This window comes from Amblyomma americanum, chromosome 4 (genome assembly GCF_052857255.1).
Source record: "Amblyomma americanum isolate KBUSLIRL-KWMA chromosome 4, ASM5285725v1, whole genome shotgun sequence".
In the NCBI taxonomy this organism is placed as follows: Eukaryota; Metazoa; Arthropoda; class Arachnida; order Ixodida; family Ixodidae; genus Amblyomma; species Amblyomma americanum.
The window spans coordinates 165,210,559-165,233,415 of NC_135500.1; the positions used below are offsets into that span (position 1 = coordinate 165,210,559).

General features: G+C 45.5%; 1 protein-coding gene across 1 annotated transcript; it reads left to right on the forward strand.

Moving 5' to 3' along the window:
- The first annotated feature begins 73 nt into the window (after positions 1-73).
- On the forward strand, positions 74-21,246 carry LOC144128625 (WD repeat-containing protein 55). Its single transcript, XM_077662166.1, has 7 exons — positions 74-260; positions 892-1,270; positions 1,341-1,413; positions 6,808-6,914; positions 13,332-13,431; positions 15,081-15,253; positions 20,898-21,246. The coding sequence occupies exons 2-7, from the start codon at positions 897-899 to the stop codon at positions 21,097-21,099; spliced, it is 1,029 nt and encodes a 342-aa protein (XP_077518292.1). The 5' UTR covers positions 74-260; positions 892-896; the 3' UTR covers positions 21,100-21,246.
- Positions 21,247-22,857: the final 1,611 nt, after the last annotated feature.

The following is a 22,857-nucleotide window of genomic DNA, read 5'->3' on the forward strand; positions in this document are numbered from 1 at the left end:
GAGGGGCGCCACCAGCGCGGCTACGCGCAGCGCTTGGCCTTTGGCTTTGCTTGGCTGCTTTCTGGCTTTCTCTAGTCGTGGCCGAAAACCACGCAGGGTTCGCGTGCTGGTAGCTCGCCGTTCTTGTTGACTCGTCGCGTGCTGCGGTGTTGCGCGCGGAAAAACTCTCATGGTGCTGCTGAAAACAAAAAGTTGTTCACGTGAAGCCAGCGGTTTGTGCTGCCTCGTATAGTTCGCACCCTGTCATCTTGCAGCTTCCGGCAAGTGTTTCCTCACGGTCATGTATCAAGCACGTTGATCACGTTGACATGAATAAAATCTGCCCCACTGAGTGACGGCGCTATTGCGAACGCAAACGAATTGTGAACGCTACGGATAAGCAGTTATCAGCACGCACTTGTTTTAATTGTGCTCTCTAAAACCGTAAGCGAGTCGACAATATTTGCCGCGGTGTTAATATGCCGCGTGCATGCCGACAGCGGGATACTTGTCTAAGCTGCCTCCGGTATTTGTATTTCTAAAAACATATTTAGTGATCAGTACCTACCCCAAGCGCGGTTAGACGCCGGCGCGTCACTAGCAACGTCAATGTTTGGTACGGGCTGGCCGCGGAGGCGTTGCGTCGGCATAATACCAGTAATGCGCCCTGTGATGCTTATGATTGCGCGCATACTTGAGCATTTACGTCGCATGGCGTTGTGGCTATACGCACGTGGTTGCATAGCAGTGACCAGCATTGAGCGTCCGTTTGACGCACGGCTGTACCTTTGCACATTTCACTGTCAACAAGTTGTTTGGAAACGCTTTGTATTGTCGACGGATCCCTGATGAGTTGTCGGCATGTGTCCATTGGACGCTTCACAGAAGAGTGACAAACTGTCTCTCATGCAGGTGCCATGTCTGACAGCAGTGATAACAGTGACAGCAGCAGTGAAGATGCACCAGAGCAGCCCACATCAGAGGAGCACATTGGCAGTGGGGACTCGCCAGCAGATATAGCTTTTGAAACATTGCTCACTGACGTGTGCTGCCACCCAACCCGTGATGCAGTGGCCATTGCTACTGTGGATGGTGATGTCTTTGTCCATTCATATGCTTTGGATAGTCCTAGCCATGAGCTGCTACACTTGACACACCACCGTACATCTTGCCGCAAGGTGCGCTTTTCAGCTGATGGTTCAGTACTCATCACGGGCTCCAAGGACCAGTCCTTGTGCATGGTGGATCTGAACTCTGGTGCGGTGTCACAGCACCTCCCTGAAGCCCACAGGTGGGTGTCCCTCTTATGTACACCTTTAGTAGCAGCTGATAAACCAACCTAAACTAATACTGTGGTGCAGTGCGGCCATCTACAGCCTATGCATCGTGGACGAGAACCTGCTGGCCTCTGGTGACGATGATGGCCATGTCAAGGTATTTCACACATGCAAGTGACCTCTTTCCTGAAACATGCTGTTTTTTTCATATGGGAGTAATTGCTCATTGGGTGGCTACCCAAGCGTAGTCATACGGCTACAAAGGAAAGCTATACAGCTTTCTCAGAAACTTTGCAGTTAAAGAAAAACTCGTCCTGCTCCGGGGTTTGAACCCGGAACCACTGTTTCAGCGGAGTAGTCGCTCTACCAACTGAGCTGACCAGGCCGGCAACCTTATGGTACGGCGAGAGCGAATAGATCAATAACTTGAAGTGGGAACAGTGTTGGCCGTCCTGGTTAGCTTAGTTGGGGCCGTCCTGGTTAGCTTAGTTGGTAAAGCGACTGCTCTGGTGAAGTGGTGCGTGGTACCGGGTTTAAATGCTGGACCAGAACGAATTTTTCTTTAACTGTGAAGTTTCTGGGAAAGCTGTATAGCTTTCCTTTGTAGCCATATGGCTGCACTAGGGTGGATGCCAGCGAGTAATTACTCCCATATTACTGCTCTGCTCCACCTTGGGGAATTCCCCTAAACATTTGACCAGCTCTTTTTCTCACTGTACTTACTCTATTGGTTAGTTCAATCTCTATGAGGGAGAATGCATGTGTATCTGGTCAGTCAAGTGCAGGATATCACGTTTCGATAGTGGATTTAATGTGACAAGTAAGAAAGCAACTAATACAGTATAGTCAGGTCCAACTCAAGAATGAAGCAGCAAATGTGCCTCCAAAGGAGCCCTGCAACCAATGGCATTGGTCCTTCACCATGATGCCATGCATGGTCCTTGCATCTGGCATGGTTGCTAGCAGGTGCTAGGCAATCCGCCTTTTTCATTTTCCTGTGCTGCCACGGCGCGTACAACGCTGGAAGCTCACTGGTAGGGTAGTGCGCGCCCAACCCGGCCGGACTGAGTGCCGCTGCGGAGCACGTTTTGTTGGAATCTGTCAACGATGGCGTGTCCTGGGCAGCACCTGGTACCTGGAGGATTTCTAGGGTTGACTGATGGCTTGGTGCGAAGTCCGAGACAGGCTGTAGTGCCAACCGAAGAGCAAATTCTTCAGTATTTCCGATCATCCGGCATGCGATGCGAACACCAGCTAGCAAGGGCCGCCGCTCTCTGAACGCTACATTCGGAACATAATGTTCAATGAAAAATCCTCGATCAGTGAGGTTCGCGTTTTCCGCTGTATATGCCTGCCATTCATGTAAGGTGGATACTACATCGTGCACGTTGTAGTACCGAAAACGACTGGGGACAACAGTTTTCACAAGCAATCGTTGTGCTCAAGCGCTGCAGAATAGCTACACGAGCTATAAAAGCACAAGCGTACTCGCAACAAAGCAGCTCTGCTAGCATTTCACTGTATTTTCCCACAACACACCGCTGCATTGGTTAAACAAGCATGCGCGTCCATAAAGACGAGCGCGAGAGGCGCACATTAATCCATTCCGGCGGTACCACGCAGAGCTCTTCATCATGGATATGATTCGAACACACGCATTACGCACCTTCTTCTTCTTCTGCCTCTTAATACATGGCACATACCCACACGGGAGGATTGGGCAGTGTGTAGTGGCATAAACAATGAAATTTCCATAGGAGGTTATGACAAAATTTTAGCACCATGCGTGAATGCTCTCGTAGCTTCTTTTTCGTTGCCCGCTCCATCGCGCGTTGAAAGCGGCTCACAGCACTTGCCCATTTGGCCTTCTTGCTTGAGAAAGCAAAAAGCGTCGGAACGAAGTCTGGGTGCCACGGTGACATTCGAGGCCTTCCTGCCCATGAATAAAACACTTCGTGATAGACTGCACACGCATTTAAACACAGTACCTCGTCCGTACCTGTCACAAAGTGATTCCCGCACAGTGTTGACGGTGTCCAATGGCGGCCACGATCGTCGAGCAGGCGAACGGCTTTTATCCACGCTTCGCGTCGAAGGCGGTCCCGGGAAGTATTTGGAAAGCGAAAAAATCCGAGTTTGCTTCCCTTTATATATTGGGCACTGCAGCCGTATGCAACACATGTCGTAGGCATTGCCAAATGTGTCGCACTGAACGCCTGACGGCTGCAGTAACGCACCCTGCGTAGGAAGCCGGTTTGATTACACTTCCACGACCGGTCTCGAGTGGAGCGAGCGACCCTTCCAATATGTTTCACTACACCGCCGCCAGGGGATGGGCGCATGCGCAGTCGCGTCGTGAAAAAGGCGGATTGGCCAAAGTGTAATGACCACAGGCTGATGCCATCAGTTGGAGGGCCTCCTTTGTGGGGCAGTTGCTGCTTCATACCTTATACAAATTTTTCGAGCTTTAATGATCAAAGGATCTGCAGCTCAAGCCTTCGTGAAACCCCACATCGCATCCTTCATAAACATTGCTTTACACAGTGACAAGAAAAACCAGCAGAAAAGATGCAGAGACTCAGGACGATGCTTGATTATCAGCTGACTGTATTTCAGTTAAGATCACATATATACCCTCCAGCAATGAAATCAGACATATGTACACATGGCAGATCACATGAAAGAAGACCAAATACGCCTGCGAAACGTAGAAAATACAACAGAGGAAAGACACCCGTCACAGTGTGCTTTCGATAGCCATCTTTGTCTTCTCTGAAAAATTCCTTGTCGAACAGGCTCACTGATCACTGACATGTGTATCTGCTTTTTTTATGGTATGATGTCGTTTTAAAATTTCATGCTTTCTCCTTACTTTTCCACAGCCAAGGTTGACAGGGCTCTTAAAGAATGGGATGCACTTGTGCTTTCTGCAGTGCTTAGGCGAATTCACCCCGTCATCGAATGAAACAAACTTTTCATGCTCTCTAAGCCGGACATTTAAGCAGTGGGGCCCATTTGGCTGACAGACATTTTTCTGCAAGATAAGGGAATACAATACATGACGTGTTGCACAGGTGATGCACTTTGATTCATGGTTGACAGTGCACTGTGAATTTCTGTTCTTTTTCTGGCCAGTGTTCCTGCACAAACTGCCCAGTTTTTGTGGGGCTGAAAAAATTGCTTCTACGCCATCTTCGCTCGCGACCTTCTTTACTGTAAAAGAAAGTATGTGCACGTAAGACGATCTTTTGTCCACTTTACCTGCTGGATCCATCTCTGTTGGTTTCACGATTATTTTCTTCAGGAGCTTTTCAGAGGCTGCTTTGGTGACGTGCATAGGAAAACCTGCTTCTTTTAGTCTTTGCTCCTGCTGCAGAAAGCTAGCTTACATGTGTGAAAATATATTTTCTGGTGTGTGTTTTTGAGACGTAAGATAGCTATGCTCCTTTCGGTAACTTTTGAGTGGTAGGAGCTATATGGTAACAAGGCCTTCTTAGTTTATGGGGTGTAGGTCCAATGAAGGTGTCCATTGTCACTTAAGGCTAAAATGAGGTCTGAAAATCCAGTAGAATTATCGTCTAGAGTTCTTGGGTAAAACTGAGTGAGCTGGAGCATGATCTAAAACAGTCTAAAGTTTTAGCTACATTACATAGATTGTGATTGGGTAAGACATTTAAATAAACTAAAAAGTCATCTATATATCTGAATAACTCAGTCACATGGTTCATGTCCAATCATTCTTTTAGTAAAGGGTCAAAACTGGCCAAATTAATGTGAATTAAGATTGGTGCTACACTGCACTCTATGCAAATTCCATTCTTCTGGACTACATGCCAGCAATAAAGTCATTCATCGTCAAAGACAGGTAGGCCGTGAGAAGTTCAAAGAATCGATCCACAGAGCTTCCTACATACGTTCGGAACTTAACCGCGCCAGATTGTTCAGTAAGGTTGCGCACTGCCCGCAGTAGCTGGCCATGGGGCGCCGTGTAGTACAGCTCCTGGATGTCTGTGGAAATGACTGATTTAGCCTCTTGAATTTTTTCTATGAAAGTCACCATCAAATCCTCTGAATTATTTGCTACGAATGGGTCACAAAGTTCCAGGGTGGAAATTTTGGTTTGTGGAAACTGTCCAACCACTTTTTATCACGATCCCCACTCTGCGATGACAGTTATCAGCAAGCAATCAATTTTGCATGTTTTTGCTATGAAAAACACGAGGAGCTTCTTGCCTTTGCAATGGCTGGCCAGTTTAACTTCTGGAGAAGCTTCATGGCTTCTACTCTTGCTCTTGCAGGTCTTGTCTTGGGTTTCATATCACTTTTGTGTACGGATGCCAGTGCTTTTTGATTGAAGGCGCACTTTGGCATCACAACTAAGCTTCCTTCCTTATCGGACCCGAGTATGGTCGATGATAGGGAGCAACAAGTCCTCACTCTGTTCCTTTTCCTTTCTGTTAAGCTAGGCCTGCAAAGGGCAGTCAGGTCCCTCTGTCCCTTCCTGGGAAGGCGCTTTGTCTGCGAAGTGGCGTACGGTATTTAGCAGCGCATGACCTGCTTGTTGGGATGCTAGGCTGTACTTCGATCTTTCCTAAGGATTTTGTCATAGGCATTTGGTGTCGCTGTCTCATGCAAGTAGGTCACAGTGCTGTTATGTACACACTGGAGGCCCCTTTTTTTGTTTGACATCTGAGGCCATACTTTGTTTCACCACTACTCGGTGACTTGGGTTGGGCGACTAATTGGCGGTGTACTTGTAGTTGTTTGAAGTTCATGTGGCCATTTTCTCTTCGGGTGCAGCATAACAGCACACTTTTACAAAACCTGTTTTTGTTTTGCTACACCGAAAGGAAGAATGGGCACACTAATGCTTACGGGAACACCGCTAATTAGCCACCAAAGTCGCCAAGGGATGCTTGGGATACTTAATGTAGCTTTGGCTTTGATCTTTGGTATAGTGTGATTCATGGAAATATGTCATGCTGTTTTCTTCCAAAAGGTTAAGGTTTTTAGAAATATTTTAGGGTGCCCTGAAGTAAGTTACTTAAAAGCTGGGGTTTCTTTTCCTCTCTTGTTAAAATTGCTGAATTGCTAGAAAGTACAGCAGCAATCGTGATGCCGCATAGGCAGTGTCATCACAGTCGGCCACATTTCATTATGCTGCTTCTTTATTTTCGTTTTCAGAATGTAGTCGCCGATGCTCTTTTCTCTATATGTAGAGGGAAGGCAATTAGTAGTAATGTTTTGTTTATATCTGGACAACAATGCTATTCTGATGCAGGAGAACCTGTGACAGATCTCTAATTGTTATTAATAGAAACACGTGAAAGGGATGACAGGACAACTTGAGGGCTGCTAGCAGTAGCAAGAAAACTTCAATACAGATGGTGGGCTACCTACTTGAGGAAGCTTTTGTATTTTTTACACCTGTGTAACTGGTGCAGTGTTTCAGTCTTGGAATGTGTTTCACTCATGGGAAAAGTATATTGTGTGTCAGTGAGTGGAAACTGGTGAAGGCCGCCACTAGAGGCATTGATGACTGCCTCTTCAGGTGTGGGATCGGCGGCGCAACACCGCCATCATGGATTGCCGAGAGAGCGACGACTTCATCAGTGACCTGGCTGCTGGTGACAACCGGAGAGTCCTGCTGGCCACCAGGTCAGTCTGCAAGGATGCCTGAAAGTGTTGCTTTGGTGAGCACCCTGCAAGAGTCAGCTTGCTAAGGATGTGGGAGGCAGTCCATAATTTGATTTGATTTGATTTGATCCATTCTGAAAAGAAAGCTGTTTGCTTAGATGTGTCAGAGCATATCATGTGTGCCTTCCACAACTTATTAAGGACCATATCAAGCATGACTTAAGTTATAATGCTGCTGGTTTGCCACGTTATTTCTTCTATATCCTTTTTCAACTCCCAGGCGCAAGCTGTGCCTGGCATGGAAAGTCATACTAGAGTTAGCTCACCAGGCTTGTTCTCGGTAACGCCTGAAAGTAGCAGGATTTGGGAAAAGGCAAGATTTTGGCATGCTTTTTGCAAAGCAATACTGGCTTAGAAATGGTGGCTTGTGTGAAGAATGCCAGTAGACGTCATGTGCCCCAAAGAATGTTTCCTCTGAGTGCAGTTCATGGTGTTGTCGTGATTAAGAGATCAACATTATCTCCATCTGTGGGTCCGACAACAATGCTTGGTGTGAATGTACGTAGTACTGAAAATGCATCCCCCCCCCACCCCCACCCCACCCCTTGCCAACACATCTACGGTTCATTGTTTTCCTTCATTGCCTAGTGTTCTGTTGCTGTTTACTATTAAGGAAGGCATCCTCATCTATGCCGAGACACAACTCGAATACAAAGTAGTGTCCCTCAAAGGAGTACCCACAACCAGTGGCACCAACCTATGTCATACTGTTGCCTTGCACCAGCTAGCAGGGCATTGCTGGTGTCTAGCAGGTCTAAGGTGATTGATCACATCACCACAAAAACAGGTGGAGGCCATTAGCTAGAAGGCTTCATTTGAGCGGCATTTCCTGCTTCCTTCCTGAGATATATCTCATTATGTCCCAAACTTTTCTTTAACTTGGTTTTTCTCGACTCTGTTGTCAGCAAGGGAATTTTTTCGTGTCCCTAACATTTCACTACACATGGTTGGCTGGCTTCATCAAGTTTTTTTTTTCTTTGCTCGTAATTTTGCAAGGTGTCATTGTAAAACCACCAATTGACGTATACTGGTCCATAGAAGAAGGCATGTCTATGCTGATTCCATGCATGTGTCTATGCATTGTTAATTATGTCAGTTTCCTGGGATGTGTCATCAGTGGCCAGGGTATCTGTCCCGACCCTGAAAAAGTTGAGGCAGTGAAGTCTCTTCCTTTGCCAGGGGACGTCAACGAAGTTTGCTGAATTTTGAGAATGGTGAATCATTTGGCAAGGTTTTTGCCGCATTTGGCCAAAAAGACAGCACTTCTTAATCTCCTCAAAAGAACATATCAGCGTATCTGGGTGCCTGCTGAGGGAGTAGCTTTTATGATCATCAATGACCTCCTGTGTTCAGGCAGGTGTTTAGCCAAATATTATCTATAGTCAGCAGATGCATCAGCTTATGGCTTGGGTTTAGTTCTGCTGCAGGAAGCCATATGGATATGAATGGCCATTTGCGTACACCTCGAGATCACTAACACTGGCAGAAACGCGCTATGCACAGGTAAAAAAAAAAGCCCTGGCACTAACATGGGCAGCTGAACACTTCAAAAACTCCTCCGTGGTCTCACAGCAACATTTGAGGCAAACCATTAGCCTTCGCTCACTCTTGAAGGAGAGGTGTCTCTAGATCTGCTGCTGCCATGCATTCACTTCTTCCACATGCATCTGATGCACGTCACCTGCACAGTGCAGTATGTGCAACAGCCAATGCTTTGTACAGGGCACCTGCAACTAGCAGCCTTGCTGCAAGGGATGCTTACCTGCAACGAAGTGAGTGTCTATATACAGGGGGCTGTTATGACACTTCAAAGCTGCACTTTCATTCGATCAAGAAAGCCCAGAACAGAGACAAACTGTGCCAGCATCATCTGTGGTTGTGCATGCACAGATGGCCAAAAAAAAAAAAACGCAAGTTCCCCCATCTGTATTACTCTTTTTGCAACACTGAGCAAGTCTATCGGAAATCCGAACGCCTCCTGCGATGTGAAATGTGCTTGATTGTCCCCTAATCAATTAGAAAGCAAATTCTCGCTCTTCTGCACGGAGGGCACCAATGGATTGATCACTGCAGTGCCAGGCAGTGTGTATGGTGGCTGGGTTTATTGATTGAACTTCGCCAAGTCGTCTCGAAATATGAAATCTGCATCAAAACCTGCCAGCAAAATGCTGGGCCTCTCCTTCCAACAATCATTCCTGAGCTTCCTTGGTACATGGTTGGCCTGATCTCTTCCAGCTTCAAGGCACGCGTTATCTGTGTGGACTGCCATTTTTGGCACTCGGAGATACAGCTCAGACCGTTTATAACGTAACCGCTTATAATGCGGGACCGCATTATGTGAGGCTTTTTGTGACAATCCATAGAGTTCAATGTATTGGCATGCCGCTTAATACGCGGCAGCGCGTTACTGGAGACCGCATATAGTGCGGTTTCTGGAAAGCCTGGCAGCCCACGTACTGGCGCGAGCCCGTGGTTACTGGTGGGTACGACGAGCGTGCTTCCCAAATTGTGCGAGAAGGGGGCAACAGGTGGGGCAGGGAAGCGTTGTCAGGATGGGTCAGGGCAAGGCAGAAGGCAGGAGAGAATAAAAGAAAAATAGAAGTCGCAAAGCCGGAGTTTTTCCTCTCACTCTCCGATGCGCCTCCATTGGGCACACTGATTGGACAGAACTTGAAAGCACGCAATTGCACGGCCAGACTGAAGCATGCTAGAGCGGCGACGGCGAGCGCATGGCATGATGCTGCAAGTGCTCGCGCGTGCAGCAGCATCTTGTCACACCCGAGTCCATGAGCGAGATATGTGTCGTTGCATATAGCGAAAAGTTGGCAACGTAGGCAAGTCAGCTGACAACGTGAGCAAGTCTACCAGCCTCGGCTGTCTTCAGTTCTGATAGCGTCCGCTCCTCCGAAAGCCAGGAAATGGCAAGCACTCGAAACCAAGCAGAGCATTGTGAGGGATGTCGAGAGTGGTTTGAAAAAGGCTACAGTGGCAAAAAAGTATGGTGTCGCCGACGCTACTGTGTCTGTGATTTGGAAGAACATGACAAGCTGCGACAACAGCTGCAGGAATACTCCGCATCGCTTGCAAGGAAGCGGATTCGTGTGTCAAAGTACGAAGATGTCGCCGCTTTGTTTGCACGGTTTCGCGAGGTCCAGGCCCAGAGCGTTCCATGAGTGGCACAATAATGCAAGCCAAGGCCAGGCGCCTTGCAAACATTTTGGGGCATGATGGTTTCAATCTATTGAACGGTTGGATATAGCATTTCAAGGACCGGCACGAGATAAGCTCGTCGTCGCCAACCTTGACGGCGTTGTGTGTGAAGTAGCCACCGCAGATGAAGACATCGTGGCAGTGTTGCATGGTCGCGATGAGCCTCTACTCGAGGATGAGCATGACGAAGTGAATGAAAGTGCAGTAGAAGGTTCTTGCAAAGATGCGCTCGACTGTTGCAGCAAACTGTGCTCAGAGAAACCTCAGCGGACAGGCGCTGAAGTGCTTCGCTGTTTTTGAAGATGAAGTCATTAGCAATGCAGTTTCAATCACAGTGCCAGACTAAAATAACATCGTTCTTTCATCATCTACAACACTTCGACAAAAAGATAAACTTCTTTGTTGCCAGTGATTGCAGTGTTGTACATCTGATGCGTTGCCAGGTGCGCTTTGAAAGGTAGGCTCGCCATTCTGAAAACACGAATGCATGGAAAGGCTACGTTTTGGATGGTGGTGCTGTACCACTTATAATGCGGATTTTCCCGACTCCCGCAGTATGCGTCATAAGTGGTCTATGCTGTAGCACTGCTGGCTTCCACAGAAGCAGATGCAGTGATAAACGACCTCAAGAACTTTTTCGCTCATTATGACATTCTTGCGATTGCGGTATTGGACAGCGGCCCTCAATTTCTGTTTCCTGGCTTCACAAAATTCGCCAGGAAATACAGATTTAATCACCAAATGCGTACTCCTTTACATCTACCGGCCAGCAGTGAAACAGAGTAAGCAGTGCTAACCATAAAATGCCTGCTGGGGAAGGCTGAAGACCTCTATAGTGCTTTTTTGGCCTGCATACACCGGAACCAACAGGCTTCAGCACATCAGAATTGCCTATGAAACAACGGCTGCATGCACAGTTCTAGCGTTTCTCAGCTCTCTTTCCCCCCCCTTATGGGGCTTTGAGATCAAAAGGGCAACTGCAGAGGACCATAAACTCAAAGAGCGACAAAGGCGAAATGTCAGCCTTCGGCTCGCTGCCAAAGGGCTGCTAATTCTCTCGCCGATGACTCGAGTATGGGTGGATGACTGATTGCGAGGAAGAAATACTGCTCTGCTGCAGCAAGCCGAGACTCGGCGATCATACAGGGTGCAGACAAATTGCAAAAACATGCATCACAGTTGGGGTATGCTGGTTTCTCTGAAGCCATCACTAGGCCTAGCAGTGTCCCCTCTCTGTCCTGTTTCCCTGGGATATGATGAGGGAGGCTGGCCGTGAGCTCCAACAGCATTGCCAGCTGATCAAGAGAGCGGAGGCCAACCACAGCAAGACGATCCAGGTTTTAGTGTCGGCACTAACTCACCACCTGAGGCGCCTCACGGCACTCAAGCTGCAGCTTCAATAGCTCCAGTTGCCATCATTTGCTTGGGGCCTGAGGTGTTTGCGCTGGACCGTTACAGGCTGTAAACTAACTCTGAGGTATGGCTTGGTGCCTTCTGGTGGCACAGTCATGTGCCATGTGATGTGAGCGTAACAGTGCGTCCTTCCAGTGCAAGTCAAAGAGCAGGCACAAGCCTTCTCAAACCTGTCAGCAGTAAAAGCATTTCGAGCCCGCTGTGTGGCAAGTGGTGTTCCTTTATGCATGCTCCGAACTCATGATGCTAACTTTCAACTTTATTTTGAAGCAAACCAACGTGTTGCATTTATAGGTGCAGGGTTAATCGCATATCAAAGGTGACATAGGGCCCTTCTATCCAAGCATTCTATCAGAAAACGTGAAAAAGGACATGTATATGAGGTAGGAAAGAAACGAGATTGGTAATACATCATATGGCAAGAGAGGAATTACTGCTTTTTGAAATCCATAGTGCTTTTGTTCATGTGAACAATTTTTTTGCACTGTGAACAAGCATTGTGTGGTAAAACAGGAATTAAATTTAGAGGCCCAGTTGCATTGTGCCCTGAGTGCAGTGCATGGCCATTCATGATGTATTTTATCCCTTTACATATAAGGCTTCAGGTATGAACTAAATTACTGCCATTACTACTCTCGAACTTGTTCTTGCATCTGCTTTTTCTCGTCATTGTTGTGGAAGCAAAGCCAGCTTGATAACGTCCTCTCTGTGATTCTGTTTACAGCTGCACTGTAGTCACACACACTTTCTTTTGCAGTCACTTGTTCGATGCCAAGAGCGCCAGCTACTTGCTTCCTTACTACATATCCTCAAAGATGATGTCAGAGATGTATATGCTAAAAAAAAAAAAAAGAATGTAGGCACCTTAAGTAAGGAACTGTACAATGCCAATTACTGTGGCATTTCTCTCAAGAATCACTTGGTGTTCTGTATGGGAAAAAATCTTTTGCCTACAGGGCCAGAACATGCATGGGGGCCAGGAAATACAAGGCGGTACTATCAAGAAGTTTTGAGACAAGTTTTCCAGAACACCAACAAAGGGCAGCGCAAGGCTGCGTGCACAGTCAGAGGAAGCACCAGCCTTCATAAGTCAGTTTGTCAAAAGGCATCGTTCTTTGTTTATCGGAAGCTGTGCAGCTGATGCTGTTCTGACCACGTGTGTTCCCAAGTCCTCAATTTGATCACAAACAGCATGTTAGAACTAAGTTCGATAGTAAAATCCTGTCTGAAACTGTTCATCGCCCGAAAAAAAGCATCATCTCGCTTCCGCTACTCATCAGATTTAGCTCCTGTGCACTTGGCCATCTTCCCAAATTTAAAGATCCAGCTCAAAGGTTTTTGTTTTGACACCGCTGCGGAGAACTAGCACAAATTGCAAACGGTGCTTGATGCACTTCATAAACAAGGACGCATTCCAGTAGTCAGGAATGTTGAGAGCACTGTATTGCTGCCCAAGGGGATTATTTTCAAGGTGATAGTGTGTAAACGCAGATAAATAAAGCACTTGCTTTTAAACAGAGCTAGTCTCAAAACTTTTTGATACCACCTTGGAAGTATGTAGACAGTGGTGCCAGTACTTAGGAAGACTTTATTGGTGCTTTAATTTAAAAATAAATCAACCATTTTATTACGCTACGATTTTTAAGAGACTGGTGCTGAGTAATGATCTAGTTTTCTACTTGTAATGGATAACCTGTATGTGGCTGTCAAGCTTAGTGGACGGCTTGCTGAACATAACTTGTGGTGTCTTTGCAGTGGGGATGGAACCCTGACAGCCTTCAACCTGCGACAGCGAGCACTAGAGCTGCAGTCAGAGCCCTATGAGGATGAGTTTCTCTCCTTGGCCATACTCAAGGCAGGTGTGAACTTTCCATGTGAACTTGTAAAATCATTGGTTAGAGATCACAGCGGAACTATGTCATGTCAGCTCCGGTGACGAAATTCCATTTATAATAAAAGACTGTGCTCGTTATAAATGCACCTAATACAAATAAGGCACCTTGTTTTTTGTTGTTGTTTTGTTTTTCTCAGAATTTGGTGGGTAAAAATCTGGCATTATTTTTTTACCTGAAACCAGGTACAATATTTCACTGTTATTGCTCTCGTCTGCTTGGCCAAAATAGGTTTATCTTTGCCAAAAAATACACAAGAAATGGCTGGATGCAGAACAACGTGTTTAGAAGATAAATTTTTTTGCTCATTTACTGCAATAATTCCATCACATTTATTGCCATGCTCGTGTACAAGACTTTTGTGCATTGTGAAAGCATTTCAACATCACACTGCAGCAGCCATTTTAAATGCATCACCACATTGAAGCATGACGTCATTAGCATGGGTAGCATTTGAAACATTGATGTCAATAAGGTGTCTAATCAATCCATGTGTTTCTGGCCACTTCATTCCAGAAAAGATTTTTCGGGCTTTGCTTGGGATTCGGCCGCACCATGTATAACAGGCCTCGAAAAGGCTTTAAACCAGCAACTAAAGCACTGCTCTGAAATAAGCACAAGATAAATGCTGTTTTCCGGGCTCTGGCAAACTGCATTTCCTGGTAGAAACTGGGTTTAACCTGGTTTTTCAGAAATTCACTCAACGTGCAAAAAATAGGGTGAAAACAGGTTTCACCTAAAAATGAAGGGCCGTAAACATTAACGATGATTATGGGGGGTCTAGCATAATCTAGCATTCTGTTCTCTACTATTGATTTGTAGGGACACTGGCCTGATTAAGTCTAGCAGCAAATAAATTTAAAAACATTAATCAGCTATTTCAGGCTCATTTAATAATGACGAGCATTATCATTCCCACGATGCTTGTGTGCCACTGTTCGCATGGATAGCTATTTGTTAGGCATTTGTGAATAGTGATTTTTTTTTCATTCGAAATGAATTCGAATCGAATAGTAATTTTCTTCGAATAATTTTGAAAGAAATAGTTCAGATAGTCTTAAAGCACAAAAAAGGTTGAACGGCACATTAGGCATTCTAAAAATAATTTATCAAGAGTGTAAAGTACTCCATGGCCACTGTTTTGGAATGAATGGCGGTGTAAGTTAGCCACACAGATCCACATGCAAAAATTGGTCTTGGCATCACTGCAGATTGCCTATGAAAACAGCAGTTGCGGTGATACCTGTACTTAATTTTTTTTACATTTCCTGGCTTATAAAATCTCTGCTATCAGTGAGAGTAGTCTCCATCTCTAGAGCTCAGCAATGTTTCCATACAGGCCATATGAGGCAGCTTTCCTTTTGCTGAACTGGGCAGATGATAAGCTAGCAAGCTGAGGTGTTGTTCAGTGCCATTGCTTTACATGCTTTTTGTTGTGCCTGTCCCTTTGCACTGTCCCATTACCAGGAAAGGAATTGCAATGGCTAGCTTCACCGTATTCCCCAAAACATTAAAAGTGCAGCCAGCCAGTAATATTACATCTCCATGATGTTCCTGCTCTTCCAGGGAAAAACATTGACTTCATAACAGGCACTATAATTTTTCTCTGCAGCATGGCCGTAAAGTGTTGGTGGGCGCAGGCGACGGCAGTGTGAACCTGTTCAGTTGGGGCCGCTGGGACAACATGGGCGACCGACTTCTGATGGGGCGCTCACAGGCTGTAGACAGCCTCGCTGCCATCACCGAAGATCTCTTCTGCTTGGGCACTGCTGATGGCCGCATTAGGTGCGTTCACATTCCTTGTGGGAGCTGGTGCAGTACCTGTACTCCTGTTCTTCCTGGCCAAGATGTTTTACTATGCCTTGTAAAAGCATGAGTTAGTAAGGGGGAATAGCAGCAAAGATACAAAATCTGGACGCTTTTGGTATACTTGAATGATTAATTGATGCTTCTACTCCATAGGCAGTGCCAAAAAAATAAGGGCTGAAGCTGAATTGCAGGCTACACTAGTTTAGGCTTACCTTGTGCTTATTAATAAGTGCGAGATAACCTGCATAAGGAAGTTAAATATGGAGAGAATTGAGCATGCTTTAATAAACAGAGGTAGCCTAAAAGCGGTGAAGAGGAAACTAGGCATAGGCAAAAACCAGACGTGTGCGTTTGGAGACAAACAGGGCAATTTCATTAGCAATATGGATAAGATAATTAAAGTAGCCAAAGAGTTCTATAGAAGTCTGTACAGTAGAGTATGTGACGAAGATATTATTGAGAGAGGTGGTAGTGAACAACAATTCGACATCCCACCAGTAACAAAGGCGAAGTAAAGAAAGTCTTAGGAGCAGTGCAAAGGCAGAAAGCAGTTGGTGATGATCAGATAACAGCAGATCTGTTGAAGAATGGTCAGGAGGCTGTGCTTGGAAAAACGCTAACGTCATTTTAATCCAAAAGAAAAGAGACTTTAAGAACTTAAAAAATTCAGATTACTTGGATAAGCTTGCTGTCCATTGCCTACGGGGTATTTACTAAGGTAATCACTAACACAGTCAGGACAACCTTAGACTTGACCAACCAAATGATCAGACAGGCTTTCGTAAAGGCTACTTGATAATAGATTAAATTCACTCTGTCAATCAGGTGATAAGAGAAATGCACAGAGTATTACCAACCCTTACATATAGCCTTCATAGATTTCAAAAAAGCATTTGACTCACTTAAAACCTCAGCAGTCATTACAGAATCAGGGTGTAGATGAACTTTCTGTAAAAATACTGGAAGATATTTATGATGGCTGCACAGTCCTCCATAAAGTCATCAATAAAATTCCAGGACTAAAGGGTGGTGTCAGGCAGGGAGACACAGTCTTCCCAATGCTATTCACTGCCTATTTGCAGGGGGTATTCAGGTGTCTGGATTGTGAACAGTTGGGGTAATGTTAATGGAGAATAGCTCAGTAATCTGCGCTTGGCTAATGACATTACCTTGCTAAGTCCCTCAGGAGATGAATTTTCAAAGCTTGATTAATGACTTAGAGAGACAGAGCAGAAATGGTGGGTCTAAAAATAATTATGCAGAAAACTAAAGTAATGTTAAACAGTCTCAGAAGGGTTTGGTAGCGAGGCACTGTAAGTGGTAAGGGAATACGTCTGCATAGGGTGGGTAGTGACAGCAGATCTGGATCACGAGTCATAAATAGCTAGAAGCGCTTTTGGCCGGTTTTCTCGGGTCAACTCAAGTTGAGGACAACGCAGTGAGCTATGGAGAGGAAAATGATAGGTTTAATGTTAAGAGACGAAGAGAGAAAAGTGGGTCAGGGAACAAACGTGGGTTAGTGACATCCTGTTCAAAATGAAGAGGAAGAAATGGGGTTTGGCAGGGCAAATAATATGAAGGCAAGATAACCATGGTCGTTAAGGGTAAGGGACTGGATTCCAGAAAAGGAAAAGGCAAGCATAGTGTGGGGGGGGCAGAAGTTATGTGGGCGGATTAAGAAGTTTATGGGGACAGGGTTAGGTAATTGGCGAGGTATGGGAGAGCCCTTTCACCTGCAGTGTGCGTAGTCAAGCTGATGATGATGGTTATTTTGAAACAAACTGTTAGCATGCAATGAAAATAAGGACTGAAAGAAAGTACCGGATAGCGTTAAAATTAGTTACCCTTTCTCTTTCTTCACTCTTTTGTGCTTTATCTTTTTATTAAAATGCTAGCATCGAAACGGAGCGGCCATTGCATTCCCAACACTTTACCACTGCAAGTCGGGAGACGCACTCGAAGCGCTTTGGGTGAAATGGCAATGCATTTCCGTATAAACGCGTGTAAGGGCCACACTTTTTTTTCCAGATTTGAGGGCCAATTTTCGGGGTGCGGCCCATGCACGTGATCTACAAAAAAAAAATTTTTTTTGAAGTAAAAACACACCAATCAGGAAATCAGCGGCATTTATTCTACATTCAGTCGCCACTCACGGTGTATTCCCACTCCGAGCTGGTGCTGTGCTCCGGTGCACGCTCATCCCACAAGAATTCGCACAGCACGTCCGCTGTCAACGCGTAACCGTTGTTCCGCGCTTCCATTACTTAGCAGAGCAGCTCTTCTTCCAGTTCAGGGAACTTACACGGCTTGCCTCGGAAAGCGCGCTTTTTCCAGCTTGTGTTCCTCAATGCATCCTTTTGGTTGCACCATCGTCGGACGCACCTCTCGGCCACGTCGAATTTCCTGCCCGCCGCACGCTTGCCGTGTTCGATAGCAAACTCCCTGCCGTGTAGCTATTAAGGTGCTTGCCTTATCGTGCTAAAACTGCTAAAACTACAACACTCCGCGGCAGCACGCGAAAGCCATAACTAACAACCGTGCCACCCGTGCCTTTGACAGCAACAAAACGCTAGAGCTGGTGATACTGATGCCGATATGAGTAGCGGGAGCTCGTGGCTGAGGAAAAAAAGTTGACGATGATGATAATGAGCCGCGGCCTCTGATGCCATCCATGGGCGGCACCTGGAAGCTCCTGTGCGCATGCGTCGCCTCCGCGATGAAGCGCACCATTGCTCGTGGCCGGAGCTGATCACGGAGGCCACGGCGCGTACATTTCAAAGGCTATTCTAGCATGGGCCGTGTGGATAGTAGGATATTATTTTTTTTCTATTATTTCCTTCTGGAAAACAGGGTGTGGCCCATACACAGGTTTTCTACATAAGTCATTGCAGTTGATTGGCGTACACAATTGTCACTGCACTTATCAGTTATGTATTCTTGATATTTTCTGTATATGTGGACGTGTGTAACTTTGGTTTATTTCTCTGAGTCACTTTTTGTATACTGGCTAGCTTGTGCATAAGCATAAACTCTGCACCACCCTTGTCACTCGCTTTTGCACATTTTGTGTTTCACTGAAAAGAATATGTGCATGAAGTAGTGCTGCGTACAAGGGGCTTGAAGCCCGCTTTTCTGTTTTGCTCGATGAACTGCGATTGTGGTGAGCTTCAGTTGGCTTAGATTAGACCTTATACTGAGCCATACCTGCTGCAAAAGCCTGGACCTTAGCCATATTAGAAGTTTTGTATTTTATTATGCAAAGCACGCATCTGGAGTTTACGGTGCTGAAGGACGGTTCCCAAATATGTGGCAGCAGTCTACTGCTTTTTTAAGATTAGGTAGTCGAATAAAGGAAGAAATTCATAATAACAATGAAAGCACTTCATTGTCAGAAATAGGAACACAAAATAATGTGAACTGTAGAGAAATGACCGCGCATCATTTATACACACCCTGAAGATAAAGAGTATGGCAAAGGCAGACAGATTTTATAATGTGTAATACAGTCATGCCTCGTTAATATACACACTTTGGTTCCCAAGCAAATCTGTCCACAAAGCGAGTCATTCGTAATAACGAATCACGAAAAAAAAATATTTAAATAAATGCTATGTTTAGGGTCTTCTTCTGTGCATAGTAATGGTCACTGAAGTTGAAATTAGACACAATTTTGGCAGCTCCCAAGGCTATTATCCTGGGCGACATTATCCTTGAAATAATGTGGTGCAGCTTGACGTACCAGTAGTGATCTGTGTATGATACTCTTGATGGCATCTCGTGGCTGGATGACATGACATTTACTACAACTGCTCACATCTGACGCCGCCATGACTTAGTCAGCTGACTGCTGCTGAATTAGGATTTCTACGTAGAACAAACCGTTGCAGAGAATGTTTCTCTACAGCCATTCATGCGATACAGCAAATGGTAAGGTGCTTCGACTTGAAACTTTGCACTGTAAAGCATTGAACCAGAAGGGAATGTAAAGTATTGAACCAGAACATTTCTACTGCATTCATCTGGTGTCCTGCTATAAAAATGCTGAAAATGGAACATCCTTGTTGGGACAGTAGAGATTTTGGTCTTATCACTGTCCATATTAGCGCGACAAAAATACATTGGCCTCAGTGTACTTCGTGTACTCTCCCCCTGTCCATTGTCCTGATAGTGGGTCTCCGTATTAACGAAGCTTAAATACATTTAAAAAGTTTTATAACCAGAAAAAAAAATCCATAATTAAAGTAATCCATACTAACAGGGGGTTGTATTAATGGGGCATGACTGTATATGGCGATATAAATCGCATGCAAAAAGAGAAGAAAGGACATTAATCGTTGCAATAAGGCAATTTGTGTGTGCCGTACGTGTAAGAACTAAAATAGCCACCAAGAATAATCATGAAGTATGCGGTAATTATTGGTGCAAATATGCAATAAACATTTAACAAATGTAACCAGCACAGAGCTACAACAAGCGGCAACTTGAAGGCAAAATAAGGACGTGTCAGGCGTGCATGATCTGTCTGATCAAGTCCACCTAAAAACCATCTGAAATCATTTTCAACACTTAAAAATTTGGCATTAGACAAAGACCGCGGTGTAACTTAACAGAAAAAAAGAGTCACCTTCACTGCAGCTCAAGTGCCAGCTAAGAAAACAACATCTCCTGTGTTGCCTCTGCGTGTGCCCCATGTATAGGCACTGTTTCATAACCAAGTAAATCATACAGCCAGCAGCCAAATGGTTTGGCTTCGACACAGCAATCAAGGATGGCAGTTTACTCTTACGAATTGAGAGCTTTAGTACTGTCGTACGGGAAATGCGTGAACTGCAGTAACTATAACTGTACAGCTAATGCGGCCAGGCAGGCTCGGCAATGGTGCCAATGGCAGCGTGTTACTGAACCAACCATACTGCGGTCCGGCAGAGCTAAAACTCCATAATAAAGGCAGTCGTCGATTTCGCATTGAAAATAAAAATGATAGAATGTCAATCTGTCAACCTTATACACTGCAGATGCTTAAATTCTGTGTTCTCCTTGTCTCCTCAATGCGGCACGCCTTTTTGCACAATGAATGCTGCATGAAGCTGCACGGTGCCCATTGGCTGCCCACAGAGTAGGCATCAAAATGGTGGATGACCGTGGCAAACACCACAATGTCTCCACCCTGTACAATAGGGGGGGGGGGGGCTTTCGAGTAACCTTAGGAGAGAGAGCTCTCCTCCCCCATTTACCCAGCCTCTCAAGTCGCATATCATTTTTACTCTCTCCACATCTCCAAAGAGGCAGTGAAGTCTCACGGGAGCGTTGCTTGATTGGCCATGTGCCCAGGCTGCCCAGGTGCAGCAGTACATGATTCGAATTATTAGTGGTGCAACCCATTCAAGTTCGAAATAACGGGCTTCGTTAAGACACCAATGGGGTGTGGAAGGACCAAGTCATGCAGTTCAAATTATCCAGAAATGCGAAGAAATGAAGTTCACATTAACAACAAGCTTTTACTTGCCATCTCTCTTGAGAATTGAAGTTGTAATAGCTTCTGTCAACTTTTGCTGTCTGTTTGCTTCTGCAAAACATTAAAGTGGCATTGACTTACAGTGTAGCTGGTTTTATTTTGCAGGGTGGCTAGTGTTCTACCCAACAAGTGCCTGGGAGTGCTGGGCACGCACGGTAATTTCCCAGTCGAAAGCCTGTCGGTGTCTCGTGACGACCAACTGCTGGCCAGCTGCTCACATGACCAGCGCGTCAAGTTCTGGGACATTTCTGCTGTGGACAACCTCCGGCCACGCAGCCAAGACTTCTTTGCTGGCCTTGAGGCATGATGTGGCAAACTGTTTGCCTTGCAAACAAAATGCTTTGACTTAATGACCTGTCCTAGGATCGGTCAACACAGTATGCTGTTTGGCAGCCAGGCTTGCAAGCCTGTCTCTTTCTGTTACAAATAAACAAACAGCTCTTTTAAAGTTTCATTGATGCCTTGCCCGCCACCATTTGTTGCATTGCTGATTACCAGTTCTGTTTACCTAAATGGAAACACTGAGTGCCACATGGGGGAAATGCATACTATTTAAACTTTATGTATCTGCTATCTTTCAGCAGTGTTCACCTTACCTAGTCTTTTTTCTTCTATGCTTCATGCTAGCTATCAATGTTTTTGTATTTTTATACCACAAAATTTGGTGCTTGCAGCATTTTTTTTTAGTACTGTGAAATCCTTAGGGCTCATAACACATCAGAGCAGTATTTTTATGACCGGAGCTCTTAAAGTGATTTAGCTACATTTTTTTTTCTCAACTGCAGGCAGAGTGAACTATACTACAGGCTTTGCATTAGGTCAGTTGGCCTACTACTACTGCTACTACTACTACCACTGCTACTACTGCCACCACTACTGCTACTAGTAGCTACTGCTACTAGTACTCCCACTGCTGCTGCTAGTAGTTGTAGTAGTAGCAGTTGAAGTAGTAGTAGCAGTAGTAGTAGTAGTAATAGCAGTAGGTCAACTGACCTAATAGAGGCCCATGTGCTCTGCGATGTCAGTTTGCATCAAACAACCCCATGTGATCGAAATTTCCGGAGACCTTCACTACGGTGTCCCTCATAGCCTGAATCGCTTTGGGACGTTAAACCACATAAACCAAACCTAATGCAAAGCTTGTGGGGTACTAGTTCACTCTGCCAGTAGTGTAGAAAAAAAAATGTAGCGATGAAAATCGCAGTGCTGTGCTTTGCGAACACGGCTGGCACTTTTATCGCCGTGTTCATAACTGCAGCGCTGAGCGCTGCTACCTGCTGCTTCAGTGGCACGTCACTACTGGCACGCTATCTTTTTTCATCGTGACTACTACAGCTTCTATAACACTTGAAGGGCAAATATTGTTGTGCCCCTTAAGATGACATAGCTGCTGCAAACAGGTGGTTCAGTGCACAACCACACTTCATTTTCCAGAAGAATGGTCATTGTCTTCATGCGGGACTGCCGTGGGGATCGAACCTTCTCCGCTCATCGCTGTCGAGGGGAAGACATTTTAGGGAAGTAATTCCTGAATGACGCAAAGGACACATACCCCATCTCTAGAAATCTCTTCTCTTGTTTGCCCCCGGCCAGAGCGATTAGAATGGCTGTTGCAAAGTGGCGGTAAGTAGTGGTTTATTATTACAAAAAAGCAAAACAAGGGAAGAGATGTTGCCGGCCGTGGCAGTTTATAATATGTTAAGCACCCGACCTGCGGCTGCCGGAAATAAAGGGACAGGGAGAGGATAGCAAAAAGGAGTATAGAGGGGAGCGACAGCGAGAAAGGACAGGGGAGAGCTTTTACACCATTTGCAACATTTAATAACTTTGCACCACTCGCACGTGAGAGCCCATGCACCATACGAATTATAACCGCGTGAAAGCGACCACTGCACATATTTAAAACAACATAGAAACACCGTATATTCAAAGCCATACACATGTAGCATGCTGTTACTAATGATTTGTGCATGCAGCGCACTGCACAAGCGGCCAGAGTGGGGCGCCTGGCCACATTACCTAATGAAGCACACATTGAGCGTTCACATCAAGCCCGTTTACTCGA

What these genes read in the sequence shown, in the direction of transcription:
- LOC144128625 (XM_077662166.1), top strand. Translation starts at nt 897, where the DNA reads ATGTCTGACAGCAGTGATAACAGTGACAGCAGCAGTGAAGATGCACCA. An exon ending in TCTCCTTGGCCATACTCAAG is followed by an intron (nt 13,432 to 15,080) that starts GCAGGTGTGAAC and finishes TTTTCTCTGCAG; the next exon opens with CATGGCCGTAAAGTGTTGGT. An exon ending in ACTGCTGATGGCCGCATTAG is followed by an intron (nt 15,254 to 20,897) that starts GTGCGTTCACAT and finishes TTTATTTTGCAG; the next exon opens with GGTGGCTAGTGTTCTACCCA.